Below are 21,348 nucleotides of genomic sequence, written 5' to 3' on the forward strand. Positions count from 1 at the left end.
AATTGATTGGGCCAATAGATGCCTCCCTCTCCACTTCCTCCAAACCTGCTCCTGGTAGAGTCCTCAGCTGCTGATCACTGTAAAACCACACACATGTACTCTCAAATTATATGAGCTGTGGTGTTTGTTTTTTATTCACCCTCACCAACAAGTTCACACATCTAGAAGATAATTAGACTGGAGAAGTCATCATGTTTGGCAGGACATGGAGTGGAAAGGAGTGAAATGTTAGCACAAACAGACTGGATTTCTACAGGCTAATTATGTTGCCTTCCCAGCGTTGGGGTCAAATCCATTTCAATTCCAGTCAATTCAGAAAGTAAACCACATTTCAATTCCAAATTGTCCTCATTGAAAAGCATTGACAAGAATTGGAATTTCAGAGAATTCCTGAATTGACTGGAATTGGAAATGGAATTTACCCCAACCTTGTACCTTTCCAACTCATATTTGATGATTTCAACAATTTCTTTCTAAAAACATTATCTCTAAAGTGTTTTAGAGATAATGTACACAAAACAAAAATATCAACGCAACATGTAAAGTGTTGGTCCCATATTTAATGAGCTGAAATAAAAGATCACAGAAATGTTCCATACCCAGAAAAAGCTCCTTTCTCTACAATGTTGTGCACAAATTTGTTTACATCCCTGATAGTGAGCATTTATCCTGTTCAAATATGACCCATCTACCTAACAGGTGTGGCATATCAATAAGCTTGTGCTGGGGACAATAAAAGGCCACTCTAAAATGTGCAGTTTTGTCACACAACACAATGCCACAGATGTCACACATGTAGGAACTCATTCAAGACTGTTGTAAAAGCATTCCAGGTAAAAGCTGGTTGAGAGAATGATAAGTGTGCAAAGCTGTTATCAAGGTAAATGGTGACTATTTGAAGAATCTCACAAAATATATATATTTTGATTTGTTGAACTCTTTTTTGGTTACTACATGATTCCATGTGTGTTATTTCATAGTTTTGATGTCTTCACTATTATTCTACAATGGAGAAAATAGTAAAAATATAATTCCTTGAATGACTAGGTGTGTCCAAACTGGCAGGTACTGTACACTCGTGGCCAAAAGTTTTGAGAATGACACAAATATTAATTTTCACAAAGTCTGCTGCCTCAGTTTGTATAATGGCAATTTGCATATACTCCAGAATGTTATGAAGAGTGATCAGATAAATTGCAATTAATTTCAAAGTCCCTTTTTTGCCATGCAAATGAACTGAATCCCCCCAAAAAATTCCACTGCATTTCAGCCCTGCCACAAAAGTACCAGCTGACATGTCAGTGATTCTCTGGTGTCGACGAGGACAAGGCTTCAAAAGGAGGGTGGTGCTTGGAATCATTGTTCTTCCTCTGTCAACCATGCTTACCTGCAAGGAAACATGTGCCGTCATCATTGCTTTGCAGAAAAAGGGCTTCACAGGCAAGGATAATGCTGCCAGTAAGATTGCACCTAAATCAACCATTTATCGGATCATCAAGGAGAGCGGTTCAATTGTTGTGAAGAAGGCTTCAGGGCGCCCAAGAAAGTCCAGCAAGCGCCAGGACCGTCTCCTAAAGTTGATTCAGCTGCTGGATCGGGGCACCACCAGTACAGAGCTTGCTCAGGAATGGCAGCAGGCAGGTGTGAGTGCATCTGCACGCACAGTGAGGTGAAGACCTTTGGTGGATGGCCTGGTGTCAAGAAGGGCAGCAAAGAAGCCACTTCTCTCCAGGAAAAACATCGGGGACAGACTGATATTCTGCAAAAGGTACAGGGATTGGACTGCAGAGGACTGGGGTAAAGTCATTTTCTCTGATGAATCCCCTTTCCGATTGTTTGGGGCATCTGGAAAAAAGCTTTTGGGTCCATGGCCAGGAAACTCCCCAGACCTTAATCCCATTGACAACTTGTGGTTAATCCTCAAGAGGCGGGTAGACAAGCAAAAACCCACAAATTCTGACAAACTCCAAGCATTAATTATGCAAGAATGTGATGCCATCATTCAGGATGTGGCTCAGAAGTTAATTGACAGCATGCCAGGGCTGAATGGAGAGGTCTTGAAAAAGAAGGGTCAACACTTGAAATATTGACTCTTTGCATCAACTTCATGTTATTGTCAATAAAATCCTTTGACACTTGAAATGAAATGCTTGTAATTATACTTCAGTATTCCATAGGAACTTCGGACAAAAATATCTAAAGACACAGAAACCGCAAACTTTGTGGAAATTAATATTTGTGTTCTTCTCAAAACTTTTGGCCATGACTGTGTGTATAATGTATAATATATATATATTTCATATCAGCACGATATACAGTATGTGACTTGAGCCCTATTGATAAGATGTGCAGTTCATACTCAATCCCTCTACTTCCCGTTCCCACGATTATTTCCCACTTTCATCAGTGACTGTGTGTGTGAGTATTCCAGCTGTTCTGCTATCATGTGTCTGTGTGTTGCTGGCAGGGGTGGAAGTGGTCAAGGTGGGTGGTCTGGAAACATGTTGCTCTGGTAGGGCGGTGGCAGTCATGCAAATAACTGCCGGTCTCACAGTAATTGACCGTTAATTAACATAAAGACGTTTAGCATCTCCTGGCTTCCATGCATACTGTAGCCTACAAGCCACCGATGCACACCTTTGGAACATGTACATTTTTAAAAAGTGTCACGATCGTCATATGGAGTAGACCAAAGCGCAGCGTGGTTAGAATACATTCTTCATTATTTAATGAAGAACACCTTTTTTTTTAAACACCGTGACGCTATGATAACGAATGCAGACACAGGCAACTACACATAGACAATAACCCACGAAGTACCCAAAGAAGATGGCTGCCTAAATATGGTTCCCAATCAGAGACAACGATAAACACCTGCCTCTAATTGAGAACCAATCTAGGCAACCATAGACCAACATAAACACCTAGATGAAAACAACCCCATAAATCTACAAAAACCCCTAGACAGTAAAAACACCCTAGAATAAGACAAAAACAAACATATCACCTATGTCACACCCTGACCTAACCAAAATAATAAAGAAAACAAAGAATACTAAGGTCAGGGCGTGACAAAAAAGTCTGAATCCATGTAATATAGCCCACACCATCACAAAAAAATTCATAAGTTATTTTAAACGGGTCTGAAGAAAATGTAGTCTATTTCAGAAGAACAGAATAGCATACTCTGAGTTGTCCTTATGTTAGGCCCTGATATGGGCTACACTAGTTAACAGACAAGATTTGCTTCAAATTCTGTGGCATTACATTTTAATAGTATGAAGAATACAATTGAGCATAGCTTAATAAAATGGAAAGGATATTTTTTTCTGAACTATTTGAGGGAGTGCTTACACGTGGCTATTCTGTGTTGAGCGGTTAACAAAGAATGTGGTCCTCCTGTATGCTTAATTTAGAGTTATTTATGCAACTTTAGTGGTGATACAAATGTTGGGCAAATGTTTTGATTTTTAATACATTCTCAGGCTGCATGATGGGACTCAAATTATGATTTGAAAAAAAGGCACTTGAAAGGCATGAGCTCTGATTTGTTTCTTGTGCAGGCTACACACTTAACCAGTCTCATTCACAATTTGACAAGCACTTGATACTATTCTAACCAGGCCTCGGATTCCCTTTGTGTGGCAGTGATGCCCCCTAACAAATCCATGCCTTTTGAAGGCCAAAGTGGCCGTTGTGCCCTTAGGCTGAATATAATAATTATAATTCCTGGCTGCCGTGCTCCGAAACACCTCTCACTTACATGGCTCTCTCAGATATTTCAATGATTATTTGCCAATGCTTGTCACGTGAGTGGGTCCTTCTCACAGGCATTTCATCATCTAAGAAGGGGGCTACAAGTGAAGACACATCGGGGACGCAACTGTGTGAATTCCGAAGCGCATATTGAAGACGTTAGAACAGTCCATATTTTCGTCAGCCAAGAAGATGAGTAGGCCTAACGAACAGCAAAATCAGTAGCCTATGTTAATGTACTATCCCCCATAATACAAAAGTTGACCCATTCTATTGGTCAACTTGTCCTTCTGTGCAATAAATAAATTATACAAACATACTATGGGAAAGTTGTGGGATGCGATAGATTCCAAACTAATGCAACAACTCACATCAAAAAAACTTTGAAAAGCATTGAGGCTGATGCAATAGATCAGAACGTCCAAAATGCAATCAATTAGCGGGAAAACACTTATCGAAAATGACGGAAATGCAATAATGCATGTAAAGATTATCTTCCCCAAACTTGAAACTCATGCTCCGCCTATGTATGTCAGTTAGGCTCTAATCAAATTAAATCACATTTTATTTGTCACATGCGCCGAATAAAACAGTTGTAGTAGACCTTACAGGGAAATGCTTAAAACAATGCAGTTTTAAAGAAAGAAAAAATAGAAATATAATAAATAATTAAGGAGCAACAATAAGATAACAGTAGCAAGGCTATATACAGGGGGTTCTGGTACAGAGTCCATGTGCGGGGACAACTGTTAGTTGAGGTAATATGTACATGTAGGTAGAGATAAAGTGACTAAGCATGGATAATAAACTGACTAGCAGCAGTGTAAAAACGGGGTGAGGTGGGGACAATGCAAATAGTCTGTTCAGGAGTCTTATGGCTTGGGGGTGTAGAAGCTGTTAAGAAGCCTGTTGGACCTAGACTTGGCGCTCCGGTACCTCTGGTTGTGTGGTAGCAGAGAGAACAGTCTATGACTAGGGTGGCTGGAGTCCTTTGAAATGTTTTAGGCCTTCCTCTGAGAACGGCTGGTATAGAGGTCCTGGATGGCAGGAAGCTTGGCCCCAGTGATGTACTGGGCGTACGCACTACCCTCTGTAGTGCCTTGCGGTCGGAGGCCGAGCAGTTTCCATACCCGTGCTCGGTCCTCTGTTTTTTTGTAGTTCACAATCATCTCCTTTGTCTTGATCACATTGAGGGAGAGGTTGTTATCCTGGCAACACACTGCCAGGACTCAGACCTCCTCCCTATAGGCTGTCTCATCACTGTCTGTGATCAGGCCTACCATTGTATCTTCAGCAAACTTAATGATGGTGTAGGAGTCGTGCTTGGCCTGCTGTCATGGGTGAACAGGGAGTACAGGAGGGGACTGAGCATGCACCCCTGAGAGTGATGTGTTGTTACCTACCCTTACCATCTGGGGGCGACCCGTCAGGAAGTCGAGGATCCAGTTGCAGAGGGAGGTGTTTAGTCCCAGGGTCCTTAGCTTAGTGATGAGCTTTGAGGGTACTATGGTGTTGAACGCTGAGCTGTAGTCAATGAATAGCATTCTCACGTAGGTGTTCCTTTTGTCCAGGTGGGAAAGGGCAGTGTGGAGTACAATAGAGTTTGGATCATCTGTGGATCTGTTGGGGCGGTATGCAAATTGGAGTGGCTCTAGGGTTTCTGGGATAATGGTGTTGATGTAAGCCATGACCAGCATTTCAAAGCACTTCATGGCTACGACGTGAGTGCTACGGATCGGTAGTCATTTAGGCAGGTTACCTTGGTGTTCTTGGGTACAGGATCTATGGCGGTCTGCTTGAAACATGTTGGTATTATAGACTCGGGCAGGGTATTAAAGACTTGCCAGTTGGTCAGTGCATGCTTGGAGTGCACGTCTTGGTAATCCATCTGGCCTTGTGAATGTTGACATGTGTAAAGGTCTTTCTCACATCGGCTACGGAGAACGTGATCACACAGTCGTCCAGACGCTGATGCTTTCACGCATGCTTCAGTGTTGCTTGTCTCAATGCGAGCATAGAAGTTATTTAGCTTGTCTGGTAGGCTCTTGTCACTGGGGTCGCGGCTGTGCTTCCCTTTGTAGTCCGTAATAGTTTGCAAACCCTGCCACATCCGACGAGCGTCTGAGCCGGTATAGTATGACTCAATCTTAGTCCTGTATTGACGCTTTGCCTGTTTGATGGTTTGTCGGAGGGCATAGAGGGATTTCTTACTGGCATCTGCGTCCTCTGACCACTTCCATATTGAGTCAGTCACTGGTACTGCCTGCTTTATCTTTTGCTTGTAAGCAGGAATCAGGGGGATAGAGGTATGATCAGATTTGTCACCCATCAGACTATTCTTGATTTAATCTTGTCTTTACATATACTAAATAGCATATTGGTGAAATTTGTTTTGATTTAGAATGGACCATTATCATGCACCTGTCTCGGAACAGGGGCAGGGGGAAAAATACATGTAATCTATGCACTTAAATAGCGAATGGAAAACGCTTTTCCCGTGGTTCCTTTTCATGCAAGCCAGGTCGACTATACTCCTGTTGTAAAGCAAAGCATTGTGCTTAATATTAGGAAAGTTGATAAATAAATATAGTAGGCCTAGCCTATAGAAAGCTGATGGGATCCTCCTCTTTTTAATAGAGGCCATCAAAACTCTTGTTTTCTCACACATTTGCATAGCCTATAGAAATGTTGCTCAACATGAGCTCACGGGCTCTCATGAAGTGTTTTAATTTTGATAACATTTGCATTGATGTCAGAGTGACTAAAGGGACAATAAAGGGCTCAGTACCAGGCAGTTAGCAAGTTTGGTAGGCTGCTAATGACCATCAGCAGCATCAGAGCTTTGAGAAGCCTAGTTACCGTGACAAGAGTCACATGGAATTTGACTGCGGTCATATGACTCGTGACTGCCGGTGTGACGGTAATACGGTCACCGTAACAGCCCTATGCTCTGGTGATGCTGGAAGGGGAGGCATTGGGAGGCAGGGGGGTATCGAGCGGCCCTCTGGTGATGCTGGAAGGGGACGCGTTGGGAGGCAGGGGGGTATCGAGCGGCCCTCTGGTGATGCTGGAAGGGGAGGCGTTGGGAGGCAGGGGGGTATCGAGCGGCCCTCTGGTGATGCTGGAAGGGGACGCGTTGGGAGGCAGGGGGGTATCGAGCGGCCCTCTGGTGATGCTGGAAGGGGAGGCATTGGGAGGCAGGGGGATATCGAGCGGCCCTCTGTGCGGCCTGACACTTACGATGACCTTGGCCTCTGGTACTAATGGAATTAGAGGGCAGCAGAGGTTTCTCTCTCTCTCATCTGTCTGTCTGTGTCTGTCTGTCTGTCTGTCTGTCTGTCTGTCTGTCTGTCTGTCTGTCTGTCTGTCTGTCTGTCTGTCTGCCCTCCACTATCTCCTTTATGTTTGTTGGTGTCTACAAGGTGTCAGTCATTATCTTCCATCTTCTCTCCTCTATCTCTCTGGTTCTCCCCTTCCCTTTCTCCTTTTCTCCACCTCTAGTCCATTCTCTCTACATGTTGTTCTTACTGTATCCCTGTATCGTTTGAAGAGCTACAATGTTCTGAACAAGGAAAATCTCCACCATGACATAATAGTCCGTTTTTAGGTCAATCAGATCGTTATCACTGCAAGAGCACATTACGGTGGCTAACTACTAAACAAGTATCCATTGGTCAAAATAAATGGTCTGAAAAAGCAGTCAACATGGCAGTTACCTTATCTATTATGAGTACAGAATACATGTAGGATTTTGCCTGGGTTACATCTCGTCACGCAACTGAGCTTCTTGGTAATCCCCTCTTTTATAATTGAATTTCGATTTGTGCCTTACAAAAAAGAGGGAAATAATCCCTGTCATAGATCTTGATATTGTGGTATTGATATGGTATTGATTAGTCTGCGTAAGATTAAGCACATTATGTGATTGACTGTACAATCAGTGGTGCGTAGAAGAGGGACAGATGGTGAATGTCAGTCAGTGAGAGAGACCCTACATCTCCCCCTACTGCGCCCCCTGTCTCTGACTAAGTCTGTAGGGTAGAACAATTCTTACTAAAATAACTCCTGACAACAGGAGGTTGGGGGCACCTTAATTGGGGAGGATGGGCTCGTGCTAATGGCTGGAGTGGGATTGATGGACTGGTATCAAATACATCAAACACACAGTTGAATACCATTCCATCCATCCATCCAGCCATTGTTATGAGCCATCCTCACTTCAGCAGCCTCCACTGCTCCAGACGTTGTTTTTCTAAATGAAAACATGCTTCATGATTCTGCGTATTCTGTATTTGTTTGTGTTAGCTATAGGTTTGTGTGCATTTGTGTGTGTGTCTCAGTTTGTGTCTGAGTGTACTGTATGTATGTGTTTGTATGTAAGTGTGAGTGTTGTGCATACTGTATTAGCAGCAGTGTTGCCGCGGGGCTCCAGCTGTGAGGGCTGGGCTGCCGGGTGCAGAGGGAGAGTTTTCTCCCGCCCTCTGTTCCAGCCACACTCCTCAACATGAGCCTGAAACAGAAACTCCAACCTGTGAGTACTCCAACTCTACTCTCTCACTCCCTATTCTCTTCTTCCTTTCTCTTCCTGTCTCACTCCTGTCCTTTTCTGCCTCTCCTCTTACCCTCATGGTCATCTGGTGGTTCGTAGCAGGCTACCTAGCTCCATCTTCCATATTGACAGTGAGTCAGTTACAGTGACGGATGTTGTTAGTGCTGATGTAATCTTGTTGTCGTCATAATTTCTCTTGTGTCACTTGTCGCCCACTTTTTTTTCATAGGTGATAAATATGTTGATGTTTTGTGGGCTCCAGGGTACTTGTTGGTCTCTGGAATTTGGAATGTTCATTTGATTAGCATGAATCAAATGTAATTTTGTTCTGAAAATGAGTATTCTAATTTAAAGAGAACAGTTCACAGTGCCTGCAAGGTGTTTGTTTTGGTGTATGAAATAACACTAGTGTCAGAGGTTTTTAATTCCATTGTTACTGGATTGTTACTGAAGTATTAACATAGTTAGGTGTTCTTTGCAAATAGCTAGTGTTTTGTTTTTAATCTTTAAAAATATATTTGTTGTGTTCTATGTCAGATGTCATTGTATTTTCCAATAAGGACTGTTAACTGTTATAAGCCCTGAGTGGTTTGGGTTAAACATTGTGGTGCAGACAGCATGGATCTTATTCAGGCTGTCATTATGAAACAGGACTGGAAATGATGTCAATAATCTGAAATGACCCAGATGAGTGAATCTGGGTAACACACACACACACACTGCCCATCCCTCAGCTTGCTCCCACAGGTTCATCATGTTAGATGTTAAACTCAGTCCTCGGGGAGAATCCTGATCGTTGGTACAGAACGCATCTGTCAGAGACAGAGCACAGTGACACGTGGAATCACAAGCCTCATTTAGTCACAAACATTGGTAGCAATAAGGCCTAAGGTCCTGAGCCCGATGTAGCCCCCAGCAGTCAGGTCTCCTTTCATACGGTATGTAGCAAACAGTACTGCAGGTGTACAATCTTCATTTCATCATCCTGTTGCAGGAGAACTTTCCTGCAATGCAGAAAATGTCAAGTGTGTTGTGTATTTGATGTTTAAAAAAGCTTCTTAAGTTTATAATTTCCACTTTGAAATGCCATTAATTATAATCCACATAATAGTTCACATTTCCTGTTGCTGCAGAGTTATTTTCCTGCTGTATCGAACTGGCTAAAATTAAGATCCTACATCTGTACAGTACTTTAAATGCTCTGCTATGAGAGGTTCTGCAGTGCATTTTGACATCCTCAGTCTTCAGTCAATCGTTTCAGTTTGTTGTTTCAAATTGTTTATTCAGGCTAAGAAATGCATTAACTGAACTATCCATTTAATTAAAGCTCAGTCCTACTATTCCCAGTATTAGATTAGTTTACTAACTACTGGAGCAGCACCCCCTGGACTGGGTGAGAGTTGGGTCATAGAGCAGTAAGTGGGCAGTGTGTAGTCTGGATGGGAATCGATAGGAGACTAACCATGTGGTGTCATTTTACCACCTCTAGGACTGACTGTATGTGGGGACGTTAGCCTTACAGGTTTGTTCTCTTACTTTGAATCTCAACATCTTTTCCATTTAAGAATCAAAGATGTGAGGGTTGAGAGAGATCAGATGTTCTGGAAAGAGATGGAAATTGTCATAGGAAGCTTTCACCTTGTACTCTCAGGTTATTTAGTAGGGCAAAAACCTTGTAGCACTGAACATGCCACATTTAATGTATCTGTATTTTGTGATCCAGCTAAGTAGGGACATTTGAGAGGGTTGGCAGCAAGGGCACCATGGTAACACTGTGTGTTTTTACAGATTATTCTGTCACCATGGCTATGTTCATAGTTATGCAAACTATACATGCAAAGTAGTATGAGCCAGTGTTGGTTCCACCAGTCTAGCCTGCTGAACATGTTGACTGTGGAGGTTCCACCAGCCCAGCCTGCAGCACATGTTGACTGTGGAGGTTCCACCAGCCCAGCCTGCAGCACATGTTGACTGTGGAGGTTCCACCAGCCCAGCCTGCAGCACATGTTGACTGTGGAGGTTCCACCAGCCCAGCCTGCAGCACATGTTGACTGTGGAGGTTCCACCAGCCCAGCCTGCAGCACATGTTGACTGTGGAGGTTCCACCAGCCCAGCCTGCAGCACATGTTGACTGTGGAGGTTCCACCAGCCCAGATCTGCAGCACATGTTGACTGTGGAGGTTCCACCAGCCTAGTGTGCAGCACATGTTGATCAGGGAGGTTGCACCAGCCCAGCCTGCAGCACATGTTGATCAGGGAGGTTGCACCAGCCCAGCCTGCAGCACATGTTGATCAGGGAGGTTGCACCAGCCCAGCCTGCAGCACATGTTGATCAGGGAGGTTGCACCAGCCTAGCCTGCAGAACATGTTAACTGTCATGAATCTCGAGTGAGAAACAACAGATTTTATTTATTTTCTATTGAACCTTTTTTAAATAGGCAAGTCAGTTAAGAACAAATTCTTATTTACAATGACAGCCTATCCCGGCCAAACCCGGACGACGCTGGGCCAATTGTGCTGCGCCCTATCCATCCGGATGTGATACAGTCTGGAATCAAACCAGGGACTGTAGTGACTTCTCTTTGCACTGAGATGCAGGGCCTTTGCACCATTCGGGAGCCCATATGGGTGATATCAGAGAGCACATTGTGCGGCATGGTCTGCCTATTTCCAGAGCTGTAAAAATAATTGAAAGTACTACTTAAGTAGTTTCTTGGTATCTGTACTTTACTTAACTATTTATATTTTTGACTACTTTTACTTTTATTTTCCAAAAGAAAATTATGTACTTTTTACTCCATACATTTTCCCTGACACCCAAAAGTACTCATTACATTTTGAATGGTTAGCAGGACAGGAAAATGGTCTAATTTAGACACTTATCAAGAGAACATCCCTGGTCATCCATACAGCCTCTACGTCAAGCACACAGACAGTTTTGACCAATACTGCCCTCCTACACAAGCACTCACAAAAGGTGTTAGTGAAAATGAACCAAAATCACCCAGCTCTTTGCAACAATCCCTGTCGATTTGCTTGTAAATTAGGGCACTTACCCTGCTCTGCCATTGGCCGAGGGACAGTGCAGGGGGTCACATGGTGTGGCAGGTGAGCTGCAGCAGGGTCTTTTAAAAGGCCAGTGAGCGGGGTGGGGCGGGGGAGAAGGGTACAGACAGCCAGGCAGCCAGAGAGGGTCCACTCCCCAGCAGTGGTCTGTTAGAGCTGGGCACATAGGCACTGGGCCACTAGGTAGCTGATCCAGAGCATTGTGCTGGACATAGCGGGCTAGGATGGAGCAGGGGAGGACCAATATGTTCCGGGGGAGGCAGGGTGGGCTGCTGGGGAACTTAAGGGGGACCAGGGTGTCGTGCTCCTCCTCCTCCTGCTGCTGCTGTGGTCGGGACCAGGATAGACTGGAGCTCCTGGATATGGAGGCTCTCATCGTTGTACCGGTTAGTAGGAGCACTAGGCTCAGACTGATTGAAATGGTCTATGTGAGTGTGTTCTTATGGGTTATTGTTGTCCATTCAGATACTGTGGTTTCGATGATGGTGTGTGAGGAAAATATACATTGGTGTGTGAGGAAAATATACATTTTTAGGTAATATTATGGTCTGTGCTGTCACTATGAGAACACAATCACGAAGGTCCTCTCTGTATTTGAATTTGCACCTATAATTTACATACTGGTTATTATAGTTGATTTGGTTCCTACACGGCTGTACTGACTGTGTTGAACACTCAGAAATCAGACCCCCGTCAACCATGTAGATATTTGTCTCGTGAAAAGCTGTGCGTTGGCTTTTACAGTGTTTGTGTTGAGTCCATTGAGACAGATATTGTTTCTACTCCAGTACATAATTGTCTTCATGACAACATGACTGGCTAGCTGTGAGACTGAGGGATGTTTGTGTGAACATTTACACTCATTGCATTGTATTACACACACACACACACACACACACACACACACACACACACACACACACACACACACACACACACACACACACACACACACACTCCTGCTCCCTCTGTCACTCACTCTGGAATACACATTAACTCTGATTGATTTGTGACAGGGCTTGAACAGCTAATGGAGGTTTGTTGTGGTTTTTTTGCTGCTGCTGTTCTAGTTGTGCTGAGGTGATAGACATGTGGGTTGAAGGCCCGCGGTGTCAGACACAGTAGGTAGTTAGACAGAACACAGTTGCTCCCCTTCCTTCCCCCAAAGGGCACAACAAAGACAATATCAGGTCCTGTTCTGCTCCTCTCTTCTGAACTGCCTTCTGCTCTGCTTCCCTGAACCCACGTCCCTCGGGTTTCCCGGCACAGTTCTCTGACATGACTCACTCTCTTTCCTATTTCTTATACTGCTTTCCATTTTGCTAAGGCTGTTTGGCTTATCATCTCATATTCTTGGGGTTCTAATCAAGGCCTTTTCAGCAGGGTGGTGAGGGGCCATTGTGAAGATATTCCGTTTCAATTCTGTTTCACTTTTACTGCCCATGATTAATCTAGATTCAGCAGGACTCTCTGACCATCTCTGCCCTCTCCCCGTTTAGGTACTGTCCCTAGGGGCTGATGTCCTGCCAGAGTACAAGCTCCAGGCGCCTCGCATCCACAAGTGGACCATCCTCCACTACAGTCCCTTCAAGGCGGTGTGGGACTGGGTCATCCTCCTGCTGGTCATCTACACGGCCGTCTTCACCCCCTACTCCGCTGCCTTCCTGCTCAACGAGGTGGAGGACGAGCTCCGGCGCTCCTGTGGTTACACCTGCAACCCCCTCAACGTGGTGGATCTGGTGGTGGACGTCATGTTTATCGTGGACATTCTCATCAACTTCCGGACCACATATGTCAATCACAATGACGAGGTGGTCAGCCACCCGGGGCGCATCGCCCAGCATTACTTCAAAGGCTGGTTCCTCATTGATATAGTGGCAGCCATCCCCTTCGACCTGCTCATATTCCGCTCTGGCTCTGATGAGGTGAGATGGATGGAGGAGAAGGTGGATCATTTTAATCTATGTGTAGTATTGGTCCTTTTTTTGCAGTGTTGGTCAGTGTACCAATTCAACAAAGCCTCTCTCATAAATCTTCTTTTACATTAATTGCTTTGTTTGTACATTGAACCTCTCTCCTCTCAGCCCCAGACAACCACTCTGATTGGCTTGCTGAAGACTGCTCGGCTGCTGCGATTGGTGCGTGTGGCACGAAAGCTGGACCGCTACTCAGAGTACGGCGCCGCCGTTCTCTTCCTCCTCATGTGCACCTTTGCCCTCATTGCCCATTGGCTGGCCTGTATCTGGTACGCCATCGGCAACGCGGAGCGCACCAACTCGGCACGCATCGGAGGCATGAAGATCGGCTGGCTGGACAACCTGGCTGAACAGATTGGTAAACCATACAACGACACAGACCCTGCCTCCGGCCCCTCCACCAAGGATAAATACGTCACGGCGCTTTACTTTACCTTCAGCAGCTTGACCAGCGTGGGCTTCGGCAACGTTTCCCCCAACACCAACCCTGAGAAGATCTTCTCCATCTGCATCATGCTAATCGGCTGTGAGTACGTCACCAGTGTGTCTGAGTATGTCACCAGTGTGTCTGAGTACGTCACCAGTGTGTCTGAGTACGTCACCAGTGTGTAGGAGCACATCACCAGTGTGTTTGAGTACGTCACCTGTGTGTCTAAGTACGTCACCAGTGTGTCTGAGTACGTCACCAGTGTGTCTGAGTACGTCACCAGTGTGTCTGAGTACGTCACCAGTGTGTCTGAGTACGTCACCAGTGTGTCTGAGTACGTCACCTGTGTGTCTGAGTACGTCACCAGTGTGTCTGAGTACGTCACCAGTGTGTCTGAGTACGTCACCAGTGTGTCTGAGTACGTCACCAGTGTGTCTGAGTACGTCACCAGTGTGTCTGAGTACGTCACCTGTGTGTCTGAGTACATCACCAGTGTGTCTGAGTACGTCACCAGTGTGTCTGAGTACGTCACCAGTGTGTCTGAGTACGTCACCAGTGTGTCTGAGTACGTCACCTGTGTGTCTGAGTACATCACCAGTGTGTCTGTGTGTCCAGAGTGTTCATATGCATTGGTCCATTGCTTTAAATGTAGTACCACCTATAATTTTAGGTGGATGTCACTGACATGTCTCTCTGTCGTCTGCTGTAGCTCTGATGTATGCCAGCATCTTTGGAAACGTGTCGGCTATCATCCAGAGGCTGTACTCCGGCACGGCCCGTTACCACACCCAGATGCTGCGTGTCAAAGAGTTCATCCGCTTCCACCAGATCCCAGAGGGACTACGCCAGAGACTGGAGGAATACTTCCAACATGCCTGGTCCTATACCAATGGCATCGACATGAACGCTGTGAGTCACTCTCAAACACACATTCATATACAGCCAAACACGCACACATCAATACGCACGTGAAAAACACACACGTTCATATTCACACGAAAAACACATATTCCCTACTTGCCACCTGAGTTTTTCCGTCATTAGGTGCTCAGACAGGGAGACCTAACAGTGGAAATGATGTGCGTCAAATCCTTTGTGTTAGTAGATAGATGGCGTCCTGCTGGTTACAGAGAAGAGAAAAGCATTAGCCCTCTAACACCACAGGAACATGACGTAGCAGAGAGCACGCCTGTCAATTCAATCTGAACAGAGTTGATCGCATAGACACTGTGTGTGTGCATGTGTCCCCTTGTCAATAGTGAGCATCAACTGAAACAGCTCTCCCCCCACTCTCTCTCTGGCTCTCTCTCTCTCTCTGTTTCTCTGTCTCTCTCTCTCTCACTCTGTCTCTCGCTCTGCCTCTCTCTCTCTCTCTGTCTCTCTTTCTGTCTCTCTCTCTCTCTCTCTGTTTCTCTGTCTCTCTTTCTGTCTCACTCTGTCTCTCTCTCTCTCTCTCTCTGTCTCTCTCTCTCTCTTTTCTCTTTCTCCCTCTCCCATTTCTCTAGGTGCTGAAGGGTTTCCCTGAGTGTCTGCAGGCTGATATCTGCCTCCACCTGAACCGCTGTCTGCTCCAGAACTGCAGGGCCTTCAAGGGGGCCAGTAACGGTTGTCTGCGGGCGCTGGCCATGAGGTTTAAGACCACCCACGCCCCTCCGGGCGACACCCTGGTCCACATGGGAGACGTCCTCTCAGCTCTCTACTTCATCTCTAGAGGGTCAATAGAGATTCTGAGAGACGATGTGGTGGTGGCCATACTGGGTAGGCTGAAGGGTGGTGGTGGTTACTGGGTAGGCTGAAGGGTGGTGGTGGTTACTGGGTAGGCTGAAGGGTGGTGGTGGTTACTGGGTAGGCTGAAGGGTGGTGGTGGTTACTGGGTAGGCTGAAGGGTGGTGGTGGTTACTGGGTAGGCTGAAGGGTGGTGGTGGTTACTTGGTAGGCTGAAGGGTGGTGGTGGTTACTGGGTAGGCTGAAGGGTGGTGGTGGTTACTGGGTAGGCTGAAGGGTGGTGGTGGTTACTTGGTAGGCTGAAGGGTGGTGGTGGTTACTTGGTAGGCTGAAGGGTGGTGGTGGTTACTTGGTAGGCTGAAGGGTGGTGGTGGTTACTGGGTAGGCTGAAGGGTGGTGGTGGTTACTTGGTAGGCTGAAGGGTGGTGGTGGTTACTTGGTAGGCTGAAGGGTGGTGGTGGTTACTTGGTAGGCTGAAGGGTGGTGGTGGTTACTGGGTAGGCTGAAGGGTGGTGGTGGTTACTGGGTAGGCTGAAGGGTGGTGGTGGTTACTTGGTAGGCTGAAGGGTGGTGGTGGTTACTTGGTAGGCTGAAGGGTGGTGGTGGTTACTGGGTACTGGGGTAGGCTGAAGGGTGGTGGTGGTTACTCTGAAGGGTGGTGGTGGTTACTGGGTAGGCTGAGGGTGGTGGTGGTTACTGGGGTGGTGGTGGTTACTTGGTAGGCTGAAGGGTGGTGGTGGTTACTGGGTAGGCTGAAGGCTGAAGGGTGGTGGTGGTTACTGGGTAGGCTGAAGGGTGGTGGTGGTTACTTGGTAGGCTGAAGGGTGGTGGTGGTTACTGGGTAGGCTGAAGGGTGGTACTGGGTAGGCTGAAGGGTGGTGGTGGTTACTGGGTAGGCTGAAGGGTGGTGGTGGTTACTGGGTAGGCTGAAGGGTGGTGGTGGTTACTTGGTAGGCTGAAGGGTGGTGGTGGTTACTGGGTAGGCTGAAGGGTGGTGGTGGTTACTGGGTAGGCTGAAGGGTGGTGGTGGTTACTGGGTAGGCTGAAGGGTGGTGGTGGTTACTGGGTAGGCTGAAGGGGTGGTGGTGGTTACTGGTGGTAGGCTGAAGTTACTGGGTAGGCTGAAAGGTGGTGGTGGTTACTGGGTAGGCTGAAGGGTGGTGGTGGTGGTTACTGGTGGTAGGCTGAAGGGTGGTGGTGGTTACTGGGTAGGCTGAAGGGTGGTGGTGGTTACTTGGTAGGCTGAAGGGTGGTGGTGGTTACTGGGTAGGCTGAAGGTGGTGGTGGTTACTGGGTAGGCTGAAGGGTGGTGGTGGTTACTTGGTAGGCTGAAGGGTGGTGGTGGTTACTGGGTAGGCTGAAGGGTGGTGGTGGTTACTGGGTAGGCTGAAGGGTGGTGGTGGTTACTGGGTAGGCTGAAGGGTGGTGGTGGTTACTGGGTAGGCTGAAGGGTGGTGGTGGTTACTGGGTAGGCTGAAGGGTGGTGGTGGTTACTGGGTAGGCTGAAGGGTGGTGGTGGTTACTGGGTAGGCTGAAGGGTGGTGGTGGTTACTGGGTAGGCTGAAGGTGGTGGTGGTGGTGGTTGGTTACTGGGTAGGCTGAAGGGTGGTGGTGGTTACTGGGTAGGCTGAAGGGTGGTGGTGGTTACTGGTAGGCTGAAGGGTGGTGGTGGTAGGCTGAAGGGTGGTGGTGGTTACTGGGTAGGCTGAAGGGTGGTGGTGGTTACTGGGTAGGCTGAAGGGTGGTGGTGGTTACTTGGTAGGCTGAAGGGTGGTGGTAGGCCAGGGGTGGTGGTGGTTACTGGGTAGGCTGAAGGGTGGTGGTGGTTACTGGGTAGGCTGAAGGGTGGTGGTGGTTACTGTGGTAGGCTGAAGGGTGGTGGTGGTTACTGGGTAGGCTGAAGGGTGGTGGTGGTTACTGGGTAGGCTGAAGGGTGGTGGTGGCTGAAGGGTGGTGGTGGTTACTGGGTAGGCTGAAGGGTGGTGGTGGAAGGGTGGTGGTGGTTACTGGGTAGGCTGAAGGGTGGTGGTGGTTACTGGGTAGGCTGAAGGGTGGTGGTGGTTACTGGGTAGGCTGAAGGGTGGTGGTGGTTACTGGGTAGGCTGAAGAGTGGTGGTGGTTACTGGGTAGGCTGAAGGTGGTGGTGGTTACTGGGTAGGCTGAAGGGTGGTGGTGGTTACTGGGTAGGCTGAAGGGTGGTGGTGGTTACTGGGTAGGCTGAAGGGTGGTGGTGGTTACTGGGTAGGCTGAAGGGTGGTGGTGGTTACTGGGTAGGCTGAAGGGTGGTGGTGGTTACTGGGTAGGCTGAAGGGTGGTGGTGGTTACTGGGTAGGCTGAAGGGTGGTGGTGGTTACTGGGTAGGCTGAAGGGTGGTGGTGGTTACTGGGTAGGCTGAAGGTGGTGGTGGTTACTGGGTAGGCTGAAGGGTGGTGGTGGTGGGTAGGCTGAACTGGTGGTTACTGGGTAGGCTGAAGGGTGGTGGTGGTTACTGGGTAGGCTGAAGGGTGGTGGTGGTTACTGGGTAGGCTGAAGAGTGGTGGTGGTTACTGGGTAGGCTGAAGGTGGTGGTGGTTACTGGGTAGGCTGGTGGTGGTGGTTACTGGGTAGGCTGAAGAGTGGTGGTGGTTACTGGGTAGGCTGAAGGGTGGTGGTGGTTACTGGGTAGGCTGAAGGGTGGTGGTGGTTACTGGGTAGGCTGAAGGGTGGTGGTGGTTACTGGGTAGGCTGAAGAGTGGTGGTGGTTACTGGGTAGGCTGAAGAGTGGTGGTGGTTACTGGGTAGGCTGAAGGGTGGTGGTGGTTGGTGGTGGTTACTGGTAGGCTGAAGGCTGAAGGGTAGGTGGTGGTTACTGGGTAGGCTGAAGAGTGGTGGTGGTTACTGGGTAGGCTGAAGGTGGTGGTGGTTGAAGGGTGGTGGTGGTTACTGGGTAGGCTGAAGGGTGGTGGTGGTTACTGGGTAGGCTGAAGGGTGGTGGTGGTGGTGGTTACTGGGTAGGCTGAAGGGTGGTGGTGGTTACTGGGTAGGCTGAAGGGTGGTGGTGGTTACTGGGTAGGCTGAAGGGTGGTGGTGGTTACTGGGTAGGCTGAAGGGTGGTGGTGGTGGTGGCTGAAGGGTGGTGGTGGTTACTGGGGCTGAAGGGTGGGTTACTGGGTGGTTAGGTGGTGGTGGTAGGCTGAAGGGTGGTGGTGGTTACTGGGTAGGCTAGGCTGGGAGGCTGAAGGGTGGTGGTGGTTACTGGGTAGGCTGAAGAGTGGTGGTGGTTACTGGGTAGGCTGAAGGGTGGTGGTGGTTACTGGGTAGGCTGAAGGGTGGTGGTGGTTACTTGGTAGGCTGAAGGGTGGTGGTGGTTACTGGGGTAGGCTGAAGGGTGGTGGTGGTTAGGCTGAAGGGTGGTGGTGGTAGGCTGAAGGGTGGTGGTGGTTACTGGGTAGGCTGGTGGTGGTGGTTTGGTAGGCTGAAGGGTGGTGGTGGTGGTAGGCTAGGGTGGTGGGGTTAGGCTGAAGGGTGGTGGTGGTTAGGGTGGTGGTGGTAGGCTGAAGGGTGGTGGTGGTTACTGGGTAGGTAGGCTGAAGGGTGGTGGTGGTTACTGGTGGTGGGTAGGCTGAAGGGTGGTGGTGGTTACTGGGTAGGCTGAAGGGTGGTGGTGGTTACTGGGTAGGCTGAAGGGTGGTGGTGGTTACTGGGTAGGCTGAAGGGTGGTGGTGGTTACTGGGTAGGCTGAAGGGTGGTGGTGGTTACTGGGTAGGCTGAAGGGTGGTGGTGGTTACTGGGTAGGCTGAAGGGTGGTGGTGGTTACTGGGTAGGCTGAAGTGGTGGTGGTGGTTACTGGGTAGGCTGAAGGGTGGTGGTGGTTACTGGGTAGGCTGAAGGGTGGTGGTGGTTACTGGGTAGGCTGAAGGGTGGTGGTGGTTACTGGGTAGGCTGAAGGGTGGTGGTGGTTACTGGGTAGGCTACTGGGTAGGCTGAAGGTGGTGGTGGTTACTGGGTAGGCTGAAGGTGGTGGTGGTTACTGGGTAGGCTGAAGAGTGGTGGTGGTTACTGGGTAGGCTGAAGAGTGGTGGTGGTTACTGGGTAGGCTGAAGGGTGGTGGTGGTTACTGGGTAGGCTGAAGGGTGGTGGTGGTTACTGGGTAGGCTGAAGGGTGGTGGTGGTTACTGGGTAGGCTGAAGAGTGGTGGTGGTTACTGGGTAGGCTGAAGGTGGTGGTGGTTACTGGGTAGGCTGAAGGCTGAAGGGTGGTGGTGGTTACTGGGTAGGCTGAAGGGTGGTGGTGGTTACTGGGTAGGCTGAAGGGTGGTGGTGGTTACTGGGTAGGCTGAAGGTGGTGGTGGTTACTGGGTAGGCTGAAGGGTGGTGGTGGTTACTGGGTAGGCTGAAGGGTGGTGGTGGTTACTGGGTAGGCTGAAGGGTGGTGGTGGTTACTGGGTAGGCTGAAAGTGGTGGTGGTGGTAGGCTAGGGTGGTGGTGGTTACTGGGTAGGCTGAAGGTGGTGGTGGTTACTGGGTAGGCTGAAGGGTGGTGGTGGTTACTGGGTAGGCTGAAGGGTGGTGGTGGTTACTGGGTAGGCTGAAGGGTGGTGGTGGTGGTTAGGGTGGTGGTGGTTAGGCTGAAGGGTGGTGGTGGTTACTGGGTAGGCTGAAGGGTGGTGGTGGTTACTGGGTAGGCTGAAGGGTGGTGGTGGTGGTAGGCTAGGGTGGTGGTGGTTAGGCTGAAGGTGGTGGTGGTTACTGGGTAGGCTGAAGGTGGTGGTGGTTGGTGGTGGTTACTTGGTAGGCTGAAGGGTGGTGGGGTAGGCTGAAGGGTGGTGGTGGTTACTGGGTAGGCTGAAGGTGGTGGTGGTTACTGGGTAGGCTGAAGGGTGGTGGTGGTTAGGCTGAAGGGTGGTGGTGGTTACTGGGTAGGCTGGAAGGCTGGTGGTGGTTACTGGTGGGGTTACTGGGTAGGCTGAAGGGTGGTGGTGGTTACTGGGTAGGCTGAAGGGTGGTGGTGGTTACTGGGTAGGCTGAAGGGTGGTGGTGGTTACTGGGTAGGCTGAAGGGTGGTGGTGGTTACTGGGGTTACTGGGTAGGCTGAAGGGTGGTGGTGGTTACTGGGTAGGCTGAAGGGTGGTGGTGGTTACTGGGTAGGCTGAAGGGTGGTGGTGGTTACTGGGTAGGCTGAAGGGTGGTGGTGGTTACTGGGTAGGCTGAAGGTGGTGGTGGTTACTGGGTAGGCTGAAGGTGGTGGTGGTAGGCTGAAGGGTGGTGGTGGTTACTGGGTAGGCTGAAGGGTGGTGGTGGTTACTGGGTAGGCTGAAGGGTGGTGGTGGTTACTGGGTAGGCTGAAGGGTGGTGGTGGTTACTGGGTAGGCTGAAGGTGGTGGTGGTTACTGGGTAGGCTGAAGGTGGTGGTGGTTACTGGGTAGGCTGAAGTGGTGGTGGTGGTTAGTGGTGGGGTTACTAGGCTGAAGGGTGGTGGTGGTTACTGGGTAGGCTGAGTGGTGGTGGTGGTTGAAGGGTGGTGGTGGTAGGCTGAAGGCTGGGTGGTGGTGGTTACTTAGGCTGAAGGTGGTGGTGGTTACTGGGTAGGCTGAAGTGGTGGTGGTGGTTGAAGGTGGTGGTGGTTACTGGGTAGGCTGAAGGTGGTGGTGAAGGCTGAAGGTGGTGGTGGTTACTGGGTAGGCTGAAGGGTGGTGGTGGTTACTGGGTAGGCTGAAGGGTGGTGGTGGTTACTGGGTAGGCTGAAGGGTGGTGGTGGTGGTTACTGGGTAGGCTGAAGGGTGGTGGTGGTTACTGGGTAGGCTGAAGGGTGGTGGTGGTTACTGGGTAGGCTGAAGGGTGGTGGTGGTTACTGGGTAGGCTGAAGGGTGGT

The 21,348-nt window shown here is 48.8% G+C and overlaps 1 protein-coding gene across 4 annotated transcripts in view; it reads left to right on the forward strand.

Annotated features, from left to right (window-relative positions):
* Window positions 1-21,348, forward strand: part of LOC135555313 (potassium voltage-gated channel subfamily H member 6-like) — a 49,055-nt gene that overhangs the window by 20,509 nt on the left and 7,198 nt on the right. For all 4 annotated transcript variants that reach the window (XM_064987649.1, XM_064987651.1, XM_064987650.1 and 1 more), the window contains 4 exons: window positions 12,871-13,296; window positions 13,456-13,873; window positions 14,484-14,683; window positions 15,280-15,532. In XM_064987649.1, coding sequence (XP_064843721.1) covers window positions 12,871-13,296; window positions 13,456-13,873; window positions 14,484-14,683; window positions 15,280-15,532 — 1,297 coding nt within the window. The remainder of the gene's footprint in view (window positions 1-12,870; window positions 13,297-13,455; window positions 13,874-14,483; window positions 14,684-15,279; window positions 15,533-21,348) is intronic.

The sequence above is a fragment of the Oncorhynchus masou genome, chromosome 15 (assembly GCF_036934945.1).
Source record: "Oncorhynchus masou masou isolate Uvic2021 chromosome 15, UVic_Omas_1.1, whole genome shotgun sequence".
NCBI lineage: Eukaryota > Metazoa > Chordata > Actinopteri > Salmoniformes > Salmonidae > Oncorhynchus > Oncorhynchus masou.